We start from the raw sequence: 14128 nt of genomic DNA on the forward strand, positions 1-14128 counted from the left end.
GGGATAAAAAGTAGCTTATAGCTCTCAGAAGGAATGTAGATTCCTATTAGTGAAAAAAAAGTCAAAATCAGTTCAGTAGTTCCTGAGATTAGCATGTTCAAACAAACAAACTCTTCAGCTTATATATTACTAACGATTTTGTGTACAAATGATTTAATTCCATAATAAATTAATTTAAAGTCTATTCATTATTCAAGGTGCTTAATGAAAGATGCCTCTGTAAAGCTCAATGCCTCTTTAATAAGTTAGAGATACAGTAATCAATTTGATATCATCATGAGAGTTTAGATGCTAAGACTTATAATATGTAAGTTTTTTTTTCTCTACTTTTGTTAGCTTGACAAGGGTTGGCTTATACAAACACCTCAGACTTGTGGGTGAGTGTTTTTGGTGTTCGCAAACCTAGAATAATTAAGTGCCCATGATAAGAGCAACCCATTAGCAGGTTACGGACCACGGCTGTGGCCGATCACAGCTGTCTCATCCTCTTCCAGTGGCTCGGCCACATCAACGATTAGGACATGATAGAATATTACATGAGTGTAGTAAACGGGTATGTAGGTTACCCGGTACCACATTCATAGCCATGTGGGCCGGAACTATTCAAAGGAACGCGGCAAGGACGGAACTGCAGTCTTGTGAATAATATGTTGCACTCTTAATAAAATAATGACCTATTTCAAAATTGATAATTGGCTACAATTTTATTTTAATCTGTCAAACAATAATGCTTACATAATCTTGCTTGGTGTCTGAAATATAAATTCAGTGGTACCAACTTAACTGGGCTCTTGTATAATGTGAATTATTCATAACTGGTGACCTTGTATTGTTTTGTTATCAGGTCAACACCCTGTTTATGCTGTGTCCTCAAGCAACTTCATCCCTTGTTGTCACTGCTCGGAGCCAAGAGGCATCTATAGCCCTTGGCCTGTACTTCCTCCAGAGCAAGTTGCAGCATCAGGACAAACTCTTACCGTATTTTTTGAAGGTGCTAAAGTGTCTCACAAATGCACAGTTTGAGGAGCCATTGTACAGGATTAAAAATGGAGACCGTAAGTTATTTTATTTTGGTGACATTTTGTGTTTTCCAAGCAAACTTTGTATTTAGTATTTCTTTTTAATGAATGGTATTAAAATTAGCCTTTTGTAAAGATTAGCCCAAAAAAGGTAATTTTAATAAAACTTATAGAGGGCTTGTGTCAACTAAGAATGTGGATAGTAGATTTTAGTGTTATTATTAATATTTAATGTTTTAACATTAAAAAAGAGTCCTTGTTTATCCATGGAAGTACTAGTAAATATTTAAAGTTATTTTAATAAGCAACTGAGTTTATGAATATAAAATTCGAAGCTAAACATATTAATGTAAACAAAACTAAATTTTATTACACAATGGCGTAGCGTGTGAATGTGTTTACTTTATTATGTTGCTATGACGTAAATCGAGGCAATGATCTAGTGGCAGTCTTCTCGCCTTGTAAACAGTGAGTATTGGGATTCAATTCCCAAATTTATCCCCCTATTGTAATGTGGGGCATAACATTTTACGTATATAGCATAATGGATATGGCGATTTTTTTTAAAAAACCCCTTCTTAGTGCTACCTGACTTGATAACAAAACACAACACCTCCCGATCCACAGTGACACACTCGCCATACTACAAGGTAGCGTTTTCCAAACTAGACACATAAAATGAACAAAAAAAATTTTCGCATTATTTGTGTATTATATACTGCTTTATGTATAAAATCCGTTTATAGGTGATATCTATAAAAAAAAAAAATCACATTTCTAGGTATACCAATGGCTGAGAAGTTCAGCTTTTGCCTCAACACGCTCCTCTCCGACGTTGCATCGAAGCAACAATCATTACGAGAGGAAATCATCACGGCTCAGATTGAGCTCATGTCGAACCTGACGAAGATCATCATTAGTTGCTTCGAGAGCAAAGATTATAGCGGAACTTCTAAACTTCAATTATGCAAAAGCACAATTCCAGTGCTGATTGGTCTGGCTAGGTCCATGGGGAGGTACGCCACTGTGGAACCGCCTTTACTCTGTCGCTTGTTCCCTCAACCACCAAGCCCAGTAAAGACGAAGGAACCCGAACCCAGCTTCGAATACTCTACCTTAGACAAGAAGAGAAAATTCAACCAATTCAGACCTATCATACCGAGATCTTTGTCAGGGAATTTGAACCTTAATAACGAGAATGTTATGGAGAATGGAAGCGATACCGTGGATAGTGCAGAAGGCACTCTTAAACGTGGTTCTCTTCATAGTTATCATTCTGTGCCATATGATCCCACAACATACTTCTTTCATAAGTTTGGCTCGAGTTTTAATCAGTTCCCATACATGAGGTTCTCGGAATCTCCAGAGAAAAGGATCAGTGTGCAATTTTATGTTACGTATCTGCAATCGATATTGTCGTTGGCGAAGAAATTGCTGACTAAAGACCTGCTCGGCTTTCTGGACGAAGAAGCTGAGGATATTTATGCTTCGGGGCAAATTCAAGTGAGTATTATGTTCCCAATAATAACACAGGATTTGGCAAAGCCAATTTGATTATCTTGTGGGATTTAGTTTTACGAAACATATTTCAATTTTTTTTTTATACGGGCAACACAAAGTGACGCCACTGCACCTGATGGTAAGTGGAGTGGCCTCCAATAGAATGTCGACTGACAAGAAATTATTACTCCTTGACAGTTTTATGTCGGCTCGTTGGAACCGGATATACACAGGCTGATTCCGGAACGCGACAAACTTACGTGGGCCACTATGGCGGTTTTAATACCTTGTCCACGGAGGTCACTATCCGGGCGAATATAAAATATATCCTACCACCGGCAAAACTATGTGAGCAAAAAGTTTAATCAGTGTTTGTAGATCATTAAAATTATTTCTGTTATTTGCAGGTATTTCCATATAAATCGTTCTCTGAGACTCTGAACTTGGTGATGGTAACACTCTTGAGAGAGCTATTACAACATCAAAAGGATCTTCCCGGTCCATTTACTAAAGATGTTCAGGTAAGTGCATTTAAATGTTGTATACATTTGTATATTAAGTGCAAAAAAAATGTTACAGATACATTTGAATAAATCATTATCTACAGGAGTATGTATGCAACACTGTAAAATATATTATAAAAGTAAAAAACACAAATAATATTAATATGTATAATGATATCTTATGTTTTCGCGAATGTTAGACATTGAAAAAACATTTTTTTTTTATAATTTATAATAAAATTTAATTTATAATTTTTTCCTTTTTTTTGTATTTAGAAGACTTTGCAGCCTTCATGATCACAAGGAGACTGAGGAGTTTGTCGTCCGAAAAGTCAAAGTTATAATATGTATATAAAAAAGGGATAAAATCATAATATAAAAAACCGCGATAAAATGCGAATGGTAGTTTTATATCAATAATATTATTTACTTTTATCAAATTTCAGTTAGTTATATTTAGTTTATGTAAAATTTTCGTGAAATATAAATCGTTTTATGGCACAATTTCGCAGTACACAGAAGTCTGTGGTTTTTAGTTTTCGAAAACATCCGAAGAAGCTTGGTACATTGCCAGTTTTTACTATAATTGTTTAAAGTTATTTATACATAATGAATAACAATTATTCTAGTACATGCTATTTTTATACACTTGAACATTTCAATAAACTTATGTTTTAGCAAGGTAGTGTTCAATAAAGTAGGAAAGATGTTGCTTGCAGTTCTTATTTTCGAGTTGATTATTTGGTTAATCATAACGAGACAAGTTTCTGAAAATGTTATAATTATAAAATTTTCGTATATTAGCAACATAACTAAATTTTATATATACAGGTGGATATTTTAAATCATGTCATGCTTCTTGTGAAATATTGTTATTTCTTTTTAAATACTTATAAAAATATAAAAAAAAGTTTATACGAAATTAATACTTCTAAATCTCACATAACATACATTAGAAAAAAACGATGTCACTTTTTTTTCATAGTTTTATCGCATAAGTGGACCTATTTCGAATAGTGTCAATCCTATTTAACGAACATTACAATAAAAAAATATATATAACTTTTTTTCATAGTTTTATTGCATAAGTGGACCTATTTCGGACAGTGTGTTGTATATTTCAGGAATTCGTAAAATGTTTGTTCCTTAGCGGCCAAACCGAGTTGCAGAGTCGCCATCACGACGCCTCAGAGAGGGAAGACAGAGAGAGTAATTTCGCAACAGTTAATAAGTTTAAAGTGAACGTAATGGCTAATTCAGCGTGTGTGGATCTTTTGGTGTGGGCCATTGGAGATGAAACAGGTAATGTATATATTTTTTGGATGGATTCGGAGCCAAACTTTTAAGTGTAGAAAAATATAAATGGAAAATTAAATTAAGAATTTTGTAACTTCGGAATAATAGTAGCTAGGAAAATCATAATTTTTTTTTTTTTATAAAATTATGAATGCCCCTTTTTTTATCGATTTTGTTTACATTAAGGTTTTACCGAAATAACCTTAAACCGTATTTTTTTTATTTTGCTATGCTTTTTTTGTGGGGTTATGAAAACTTATTTTCAATATTATTTTTAATGATATATATATTGCTATTTAATTATAGTCTTTTATTATAAAATTATCTATAACGATGTCGGTTATAGATAAATATAATTATAAATTGGTACTTAGAGAACATAGATAAGGTTGGATAGGATTACATGTAATAAATTGTCAAAATGTATTGACTGGTGATAAAAATTGTAGATTTTTATCACCCATTACAATAAATAAAAATCATTAAGGTTTATAATTTTTTTGTACTTTCGTTAAATGTTCTGTTTAAGCAGGGTTGTCACTGCTGTGGATATCACACAAATTACTTTTTTAACTATTTAAAAAAAAAATTGTTGGAAAGAACATATTATTATAATTTTTAAATTATATTGTTATATTTATTTTGAACTCATATACCGTAGAGACTAGGCTTAACATAAAGAATTACATTTTTTCTTGTCAGTCTTGTAATTGGTGAATTAGTTGGCTACAAAGTTATGATTTCGTGTGGAAACCTGCATACCTGAGAAATCCTCTATTAGGAATTTTCGATGGTGTGTGAAGTCTACCAACCCGCACTATGCCAGCGTGGTGGACTAAGGCCTATTCCCTCTCAGTAGTAGAGGAGGCCCGTGCCCAACAGTAGTATATAATACAGGGCTGATACTATTATTATAAAGTTATGATTTACAATTTGACAACCTTGTTCTTTTTCTGCCTGAACCTCAAGGGATGTTGACTTATACTATGTTGGTCAGACTAGGCGTGTGTTTGTCATGTTGGTGAGAGACTATAGTGTACCTATGTATTATGATGTTACAGTTGATCCCGAGTTTAACGTGCCGACGCTTATAAACGCTCTAACAATATTAATAGGTATTCACGTATGGGTTTGAGAGTGGCATCCCTTTTGATTAACAATACCAAATCGATTCGAATTAATATATCACGGTATCATCGTATATAAAGATGGGCAATCTACTTGAATTTAAATCTGGTTTGGGTAAAAACCGGTTAAAGGCGTAAATGCCAAAAACTGGGTGTATACGGGTATTTATCGATGTTTTTCCCAAATACCGGGTTTGAATCCAGTAGATTATCCATCTATAGTTCTATCGCATATTAAAATCATATCGACGCTTGAAAGGCAATTATGTCTAAGGGACAATCACTAACATTTTAAGTAGAACGATTTAGTTTTAATGAAATTCTAAACTTTTTTTCTTTATATAAATGTAATCATATTAAAATTTCCAAGAGTTACAAAACCAAGATCAAACGAAGCAGAAAAATTGGGCGATTCCAAATATTTTTCTGCTTCGTTTGACTCATGTTTGGTATATATGTCGCTTAGATATTATTGCCTTTCAAGCGTCGATATACTAAACATTTGAAGCATACATTTTAATTGTTTCTAGTTCGTAAATTGTTTTTTGTGTCGGTTCATATCTAACGTAATATATTTCAATGATGTTTTGTCGTGGAACGACGGTGGGAACATCATAAAAAAAAACATTCACGTCGAATTGATAACCACCTCCTTTTTTGAAGTCGGTTAAAAGGTTTATCACATTTGCCCGAAAATATGTTGCTTTATTTATTTTAGTTGATTCAGTTGGAGATATGTTTGAAAAGTAACATGTTCTTTATTATTTAAATACTTGTGATCAATTGAAATGTATAATATTTTGGCACGGTTTAAGTTATAGAAACGTGACCTGTGGTGTCAATTTATTTTTATAGCCTGAATGTTAGAATATATCATTGTTTGATCACAGTGTACACATAGAAAACATCTCTTACATTGTGATATTAAAAGAAAAATATCTAATTTCTATCTACTTCAAGACGCAGGATCATATTTTTTTTGTTTCATTTGATTTATAGGAAGTTATAAACCATTTGCCCTATAAAAAATATATATCAGACTTGACCTAATAACTGTTTTGTCACTTTAAAAGAGATAGCACATTAATCATGTTCATTCGTTCAATATATACATTTGTAAATCCCTTCATATTTTGAGTACCAAAGTTTGAATAGCTTGTTTTCAGCTTCATAGAATAAAAAATTATTAACAAATTAAATTATGACAAATACAATCATTCTTAATTTAAAATGAATAAAATCCGGACACCCTGTACATATAAATAGCTGAATTTCACCTTATAACAAGTGAAAACAAATATGAACTTTAAGTTTGTAGAGTTTAAATAAAAAATCGTTTGCAGGAGCGGATTCGTTATGTGGACGTTTAACGGAGAAGATAAACTCTAATCATAATCACAAATTGATATTAGCACACATGCCGTTATTGATGGTGTGTCTTGAAGTGAGTATAAAATTTCTTCTAATTTTAAGTGAATTAATTAATTATAAAAAAAAATCGTAACATTTTTCATGTTGGGTATATCAAACATGTGGACATAAAAAGGACAGTACTGTGAAAAGAGTTCGATTTTTGTATTTTTTTTATTGCTTTGAAGTTTTTTTTTCAAATTTGGAATGTTTTCGTTTGTATTATTCAGCATAGTTTTGGTGACTGCCAAGATGTCCAACGCCTTAAGGCGATACCTCAAGGTCCATTTTCATACATTTTGTTTCACCTTTAATCTGGGTAACTAAACAAGTATTGGCAAGTAAAGAATTTAAATTCACGTCTAGTAAAAATAATTAATAATCATGGATATTTCGGCCTTTAAAATTTAATATGACGAAATTTTAAAGGCAGAAATATCCATGATCGCCTTAAGGTCGAAATTAATGAATTTATCAGAACTATTGTGCTCACTTTCTATACCGTAAGATTATTGGTGACTTTTTTTGGACTAAAAAAAAACGCCAATATATCAGTACTTAAAAGACGTGCAAGGATAATAGCATTTTTTGTTGTAATTTTATTACAGGGACTCGGTAAATTGGCAACAAAATTCCCATCTATAGCGAACACGTCTATTTATTGTTTGAGAGATTTTCTAGTGACGCCCTCGCCTATTTTGTTTAAATTACACAAATTGGAATTGGAAAAGACTGGCAAAGAACATATGAAAGTAACATGTAAGTATCAGTTGTTTTGATCATTTGAAAAAAAAAACGTCTATGTGCTATTTAAATATTACATTACTAACCCATACTACAGAGGTGAATATACGGACGATTTTAATAAACGACCTCCAATCGACTGCTTTGCTGGTAGGAAGTTTGACTACCTCGTTACAGTAGTTCTATTACAGAACGAGTGCAGTGCTGAGGACTTGGGTTCGATCTCGGATCGGGCAAAGTGATATTGAGTTTTGTACTTAGTATCAACCCAGAGTCTGGAATTTGTGCCTGAGATGGTAATATGCTCGCCCCCTATCACATCATGAGACAGAATACGTATGGCGAAAAGTGGGTGCACCAGTTGCGCCTCTGCCTACCCGTTCGCTGATAAAAGGCGTGAGTGTGTGTGTGACCCACAATCGCTATCTCTAGATCGACTGTAAAAATGAATTAATCACAATTAAATTTGTTTGATATATTTACAGATGCCTTATTTTGATCGATTTATTCTTTGGATTTATCCGAAGACATCGATAGTACTAATTTGTTGATTTTGTCTGATATCCAGCATAGTTGCGTTGTCATGGCTCATTTATAACTATAACGTATTATATTTTCAGTACAAGGTAAAGAATTGCAAGGTCTAACAGAGTCAGGAGTGCCGGTTAAATCGACACCGTTCGAGAAACTTCGAGATGCTGCCATAGAGAATCTATGCGTGGCGTTAGAGGCAGCACTAACAGTGGACCCCTACTGCGTTCCCGCTTTAGTAGGGTCAGTTAGTAACAGATTGTTCACAGCTGAAACAAGTGACAGGTTAGTATGATTATATTATGAACAAGTTAGATGATTTTTTGGTATTCGAAATTCTGCGAATAGATACTGGAATCCCATGGCTTAGCGACTGTAGGGCCTTGGAGGATGTTAGGAGGGGATAGCTAGGTAGATAGTGTGGGGGAAGGATAGGGAAACCTCTTAGGATGCGAGGAGGGGAGAAGGCCAAGAAATGCTCACGAACGCTTATAGGTCTCAATGTGAATTGGCAACCATGAGATATATATACTACCTATACTATATACTATACTCTACTCTTTACTGTGTCCCTAGGGCTGCGATAAATTTCCTCCCGTGCGTTCGGTGTGGAGACCGAGCGCACAAGAATTGCCTAGGGGGGGAGTTAGATGATTAAGGCCGAGTTGTTTTATCCGTGGTCAGGAAAAGTATGTTTATTGGTAATTTTCTTTACAGTGAATCATCATTAATAAGCACGAATATAGTGATAATGCTGGGTCACGTGGCAGTAGCGTTGAAGGACACACCCAAAACTACAGACACGATACTACAATTCTTCCAGCAGAGGTTGGTATCATATGTAATGATTATTGATACTTTGTACCTCACATTGCAATATTGTTTTCTGAGTATTATATTTTATGGGTACCTTTTGCATTATTTTCTCTTTAGTTTTAGGCCCATTTTATTTCGACGCTTTAGTATTGATGAAATCGATTCATCGACTTTTCTTTTTAAACCCGCACAAACACGGGTATACCTATACCTGTTTTATCGATTCACCAATATACATCAACGCCAAACATTCATAAAAAATATCGACATTGGACACTTTATCGATATCGATAACTCCACAGGCTTTGTCGAGCGCCATCATCGTTGGATACCCTCATTGTGGATCAGCTGGGTTGTATGGCGCTGGCCAGTCCCGAGGGCCCCGCTCACGATGAGATCATGCGCATGTTCACCGTCATCACGGTCGAGTCGGCGAGCGCTGCGTACCATCACACCGATGATAAGAAGCAGTACAGGTAAAATATTGTAGCTATTAACGTATATTCTATAGATATGAATGTCCATATAAACTATTTGTTTCAAATCTGAACTAAAATGGCAAACAAAACGTCACTGTTATAATCTATTTATTCACTTGAACAAATAATTTTATTTATTTGACTAATATTTTTTATTCACATCCAGGTTTGAACTTGACTCGCGTTTTTATATTATAAGCGCCACTCCGTACACAATCAAAAGCATCAATATTGATACCATGCTAAAATTAGTTTGAATAGATTACAGTTCAATACAGTTGAACACAATGAATGTTCGGAACGCTAAAAGTAGTACGTTGTACATATATATCGATGATTATAGAAGATATCGACGGTTGAAAGGTTAATTACTGACAAGCAATATATTTTGTTTAATTTTAATATCATTAGTACGATTTCTAGACTGCATTAATGCATATTAGTATCTATATTATATTGTGTCGGATTCCTTTTCGAAAAATTTCACCACTAGTCACTTCCAATTAGAATATCGTATCCGTTTTAAGGGGTCGTTCAAGTATTGCGTAATGCAATTTGGAGGGGGTAGGGGGCTCATGTAAAACGTTACGATGCGTTACAGGCGCGGGAGGGAGGGTTCACGAACAACGCGTTATGTAACATTGGATTTTTTTAAAACAACAACAAAGGTATTTTAGCGATTTTCCGGTACTTTGCGCAAAAAAAATGTAATTTTAGAGTTACATAACTTTTTGAGAGGGGGCGGGGTCGTTCAGGAAAACGTTACGGCGCGTTACACAGGTGGGCGGGGGGGTCAAAAATCTTCAAAAATTACGTTACGTTATACTTGAACGGCTCCAAACCGACTTCCAAAAAGGCGGAGATTGTGAATCGTTTGCCCCCAGACACGTGTCGGGCGCCGTGCTGAACGCGCTGGCGAACATCGCGGCGAACGTGCGCGGCACGGCGGCGCGGCTGGAGCTGCTGACGCGGCTGCTGGAGCTGTTCGTGCAGCTGGGGCTGGGCGGCGAGCGCGCCACGGACCGCTCGCCCGCGCCCGTGCTCAAGGCCTCCGCCTCCGCCGGCAACCTCGGCGTGCTCATACCGGTCATCGCTGTGAGTTTATTGTATATTTGTTTATAGAGACCAAGCCGATGCTTAGTTTAATTCTTTGTATCTACATGCTAGATTAAAAATTAATTAACTATTCACAAGATATCGAGATAATATCTATAGCATAACGTAAAGAATATTTCTTTATAGAAAGAAATAAAGTCGATGCTTATTTTAATACTTTGTACCGAAATGCTAGATAAAAAATGATTTAATCTATCCATAAGACGTCGAGGTAACATCTATAGCATAACGGAAAAAAATAGTTTGATATGTTGAGTTGATATTTTGAGCCCTTCCAACATAATATTAAACACAATTTCAAATCCCCATCAACTCAGATCATTATTATTATTGAAGTCCTCTACTGAACCAAGCGTCCTGTAAAGACTTCTAGAAATATCGGCTAAATAGAGGCATACAACGTACCATACTCATATTTGTTTATAATTTTTTTGTTGGCTGACCAATCAACCCTGCGAGGCAATGCGCTGTTTATTATAACTCTGCAAAATAGAACTATTTTATAACTATTTCATAGAAAGAAAAACAATCAAGGTAAATATATCTCACTCAGGTACTCGTTAAAAGGCTGCCGGCGATAAAGAATCCCAAGCCGCGTCTCCACAAACTGTTCAAAGACTTTTGGCTGTATTGCGTTGTGATGGGTTTCACAGCTGCCGAATCAGGTATTTATCATTGCATATTACGTATATAATATGATCTTTAAATTTATTTACTTATATTTTTCTACCCACGAATTAAATTTACTATTAAAACAAATCTATTCTACTTTACTGTAAACATTTCAAGCGAATGATTAGGGAAAAAATATCGATTTATTTTAAGTCTGATATTTTTTTTTGTAAATAAATAACATGTCGATAAATTGTAGTAATCGATTCGAGTCTATTGTTCTATAATAGAAAAAAAGCTTGATTAAGAATTTTATTGATATTTTTGACTAACATTTAATGACTAAATATTATATCGATTAAACGAATCGCTTGATATGTCGACAGTTTTAAATAAAAAAAAACAATTCGATATCGCACTTTCCTTCAACACTCTATAATCAAATTGTATGTAAATACCTACATATTGTGATGTTTATATAGATGTATTTAAACGTCTTATTGTCTCTCCTTCTATGGCAACGCCTGTAGCCATGCGAAAGCGTGAGTAAACATGCTTTTAGACAGTAAATAGATGTATGTCGTTTGGTTTTTATATGATGTTAGTTTGATGCCGGTAGTATATTCATGGATTACTTATAATAATCTGGAAATACCGATTATACATATCGATTATTATCGATATGTGGCATATTTTTTTTTTAAATTTAGCGAAATTTTTAGCTGTTTTATAATAATTGAAAGGTAAAATAATACTCTTAAAGATACTGTGATCAAAATAATAATGTATGCTCATTCTACATTCACATTAAAAATTAATGTAAATGTTTGTTATAACATTCCGTTGTATGAAAACCTTTTTTAAAAGCTTGTATGGCTTTTTTCATTCATAAAATGAAATTAAAACATGTTATTCCATACGTTTCAATACGTGGAATTTCATAGTGCGATCTGGGTCTCTCATTGCTATGATAAATTATCTCGAAACAATCAGGTTGAAAATCATCTTCACTCCATGGATATAGCACCGGATTAAATGCTGTATTTGATAATCTTGGGCTCGACTTGTATATTTGAACAAATGTTTGGACAAATTTAGTAGTGTGTGTGTTTTTTATTTTCAGAGTGTGCTTTTAGGTCGAGTATTATAGATTACGCATTGTTAGATGAGTTTTTTTTGTTTTATTAGGTAAAATGTTTATAGATGAAGCTTTTTGAATGGTTTTGGATTGGAGTGTTATATTTTACGTTTATTGTTTTTCGGTTGATAAAATTGTAATGTGATTTTGTTTTTGTGTTTAAAATTGAGAATTTTTTGTCTCAATGAAAAAAAAAAGAAATTTCCAACATAAATATGGAAAAAAAGACTGCTAAAAATATTTTTCTAATACAGTAATAAACTGTAAAAATATTCAAAGACAATTTATAAAAAAAAAACAACAATATAAGGCATTATAATATAAAAAAAAAGAAAAGACATTGTAAATATTAAGTTCATTTCTAAAATCAATAAAATTACGTCCGCAGGACTATGGCCGCAGGAATGGTACACGGGTGTGAAAGAGATAGCTGTAAAATCACCGTTCCTTGTCTCGCAAACGTCGCTCCGTTCCGAATTCCGAGAGTTGCATTACACATCCGCAGTGCGGAACGATTCGGTGTCGATGAACGAATTACAAGAGCTGAAGACGCAAATATTGAACTTGCTCGAGCATCCGCCAGATGTCACTGTGATCGTCAATAAACTGATGTTCGCTCCGTGCATGTATATACTGAGCGTGTATTGGTTGGAGACTTTGCGGTATGTTCTTTATCTAACTAAAATTAAAAGCTAAAATTTCAAGTTTTTCCATCTGATTTTAAAGAATCTATCAAAATATAGAAATTAAACTGTCCTTGAGGAATACAAAGAGTATATTATTTAGGTATTTTTTTATTCTAGGCAAATATTTACACAAATTTTGGAAAGTCAGAAAATTATAAAAATATTAAATTAAGGGTGTAATTTTTAACTGTCGTACATTTCATACTTGCATAGATAACGTTTTATCAATTCGTATTTCAGTGTATGTAATTCACCGGAGCCTAGTTTGCAACCCATCATAGAATATTTGAGCGACACAGCGTTACAGAAAGACAAAGCTGGCATGTGGCAATGTGTTGCCAGGTAAGTAGCATCAATACTCAATAAAAAAAACATCGATAAATTCACTCGCAAGAATAAGAAAATATATCGATGGTTGAAAGGCTAATTGATTTAAGAGATTTTTTGGCCACACTAAGTTTCATACATATTTTAAACCAGCGCTTTCTTTTAATGTTTTTTTGTTTGATAACAAGGTAAATTTATAGAAAATAAAAATTCGCTTAATTCAATTAGCCTCTCAACCGTCGATATCTATTGCCATTAGGCTTTAGTCTCGTAGCGTCTCGCGCGAAATAAGTATCTGTTAATACTATGGCAAGGTCCTTTGACTCGTGCCTGAAAATCTGTCCTGAGTCGAGTCAAGAGTATAACGTTAACCCACTCGTCGTGTTTTGCCGCGCGCTTCGTTTCCGCTGTCCTCTGTCTTTCTCTCTCCAGTCGGTCCCTCATTATTGAGAATCGTGACTTAATTATCTTCATTGTGATATTTCTCCATCGGCTTCGGTCTTTTGCCTGATGAAATGCTGTATGAATGGAAATATTATTCATTAAATATTCCTCCAAAAAGCGGCGATAGCTTAGTTGGGTGTGGAACGGACTGCCAAGACGAATGTCCGCAGGTTCAAATCCCAAGGGTACACACCTCTAACTTTTCTAAAATCATGTGTGTATTCTTTGTGAATTTATCGTTGGCTGTAACGGTGAAGGAAAACATCGTGAGGAAACCTGCACATCTGAGAAGTTCTCTATAGGAATTTGGAAGGTGTGTGAAGTCTACCAATCCGCACTAGGCCAACGTGGTGGACTAAGGCCTAATCCCTCTCAGTAGT

General features: G+C 34.4%; 1 protein-coding gene across 1 annotated transcript in view; it reads left to right on the forward strand.

Moving 5' to 3' along the window:
* Nucleotides 1–14128, forward strand: part of LOC115443262 (phosphatidylinositol 4-kinase alpha) — a 32543-nt gene that overhangs the window by 1144 nt on the left and 17271 nt on the right. The window contains exons 2-14 of the mRNA XM_030168603.2: nt 845–1055; nt 1801–2522; nt 2927–3040; nt 4147–4324; nt 6789–6889; nt 7464–7614; nt 8220–8415; nt 8848–8958; nt 9249–9422; nt 10310–10520; nt 11095–11206; nt 12680–12953; nt 13218–13319. Coding sequence (XP_030024463.1) covers nt 845–1055; nt 1801–2522; nt 2927–3040; nt 4147–4324; nt 6789–6889; nt 7464–7614; nt 8220–8415; nt 8848–8958; nt 9249–9422; nt 10310–10520; nt 11095–11206; nt 12680–12953; nt 13218–13319 — 2657 coding nt within the window. The remainder of the gene's footprint in view (nt 1–844; nt 1056–1800; nt 2523–2926; nt 3041–4146; nt 4325–6788; nt 6890–7463; nt 7615–8219; nt 8416–8847; nt 8959–9248; nt 9423–10309; nt 10521–11094; nt 11207–12679; nt 12954–13217; nt 13320–14128) is intronic.

Source organism: Manduca sexta, chromosome 9 (genome assembly GCF_014839805.1).
Source record: "Manduca sexta isolate Smith_Timp_Sample1 chromosome 9, JHU_Msex_v1.0, whole genome shotgun sequence".
Taxonomy (NCBI): Eukaryota; Metazoa; Arthropoda; class Insecta; order Lepidoptera; family Sphingidae; genus Manduca; species Manduca sexta.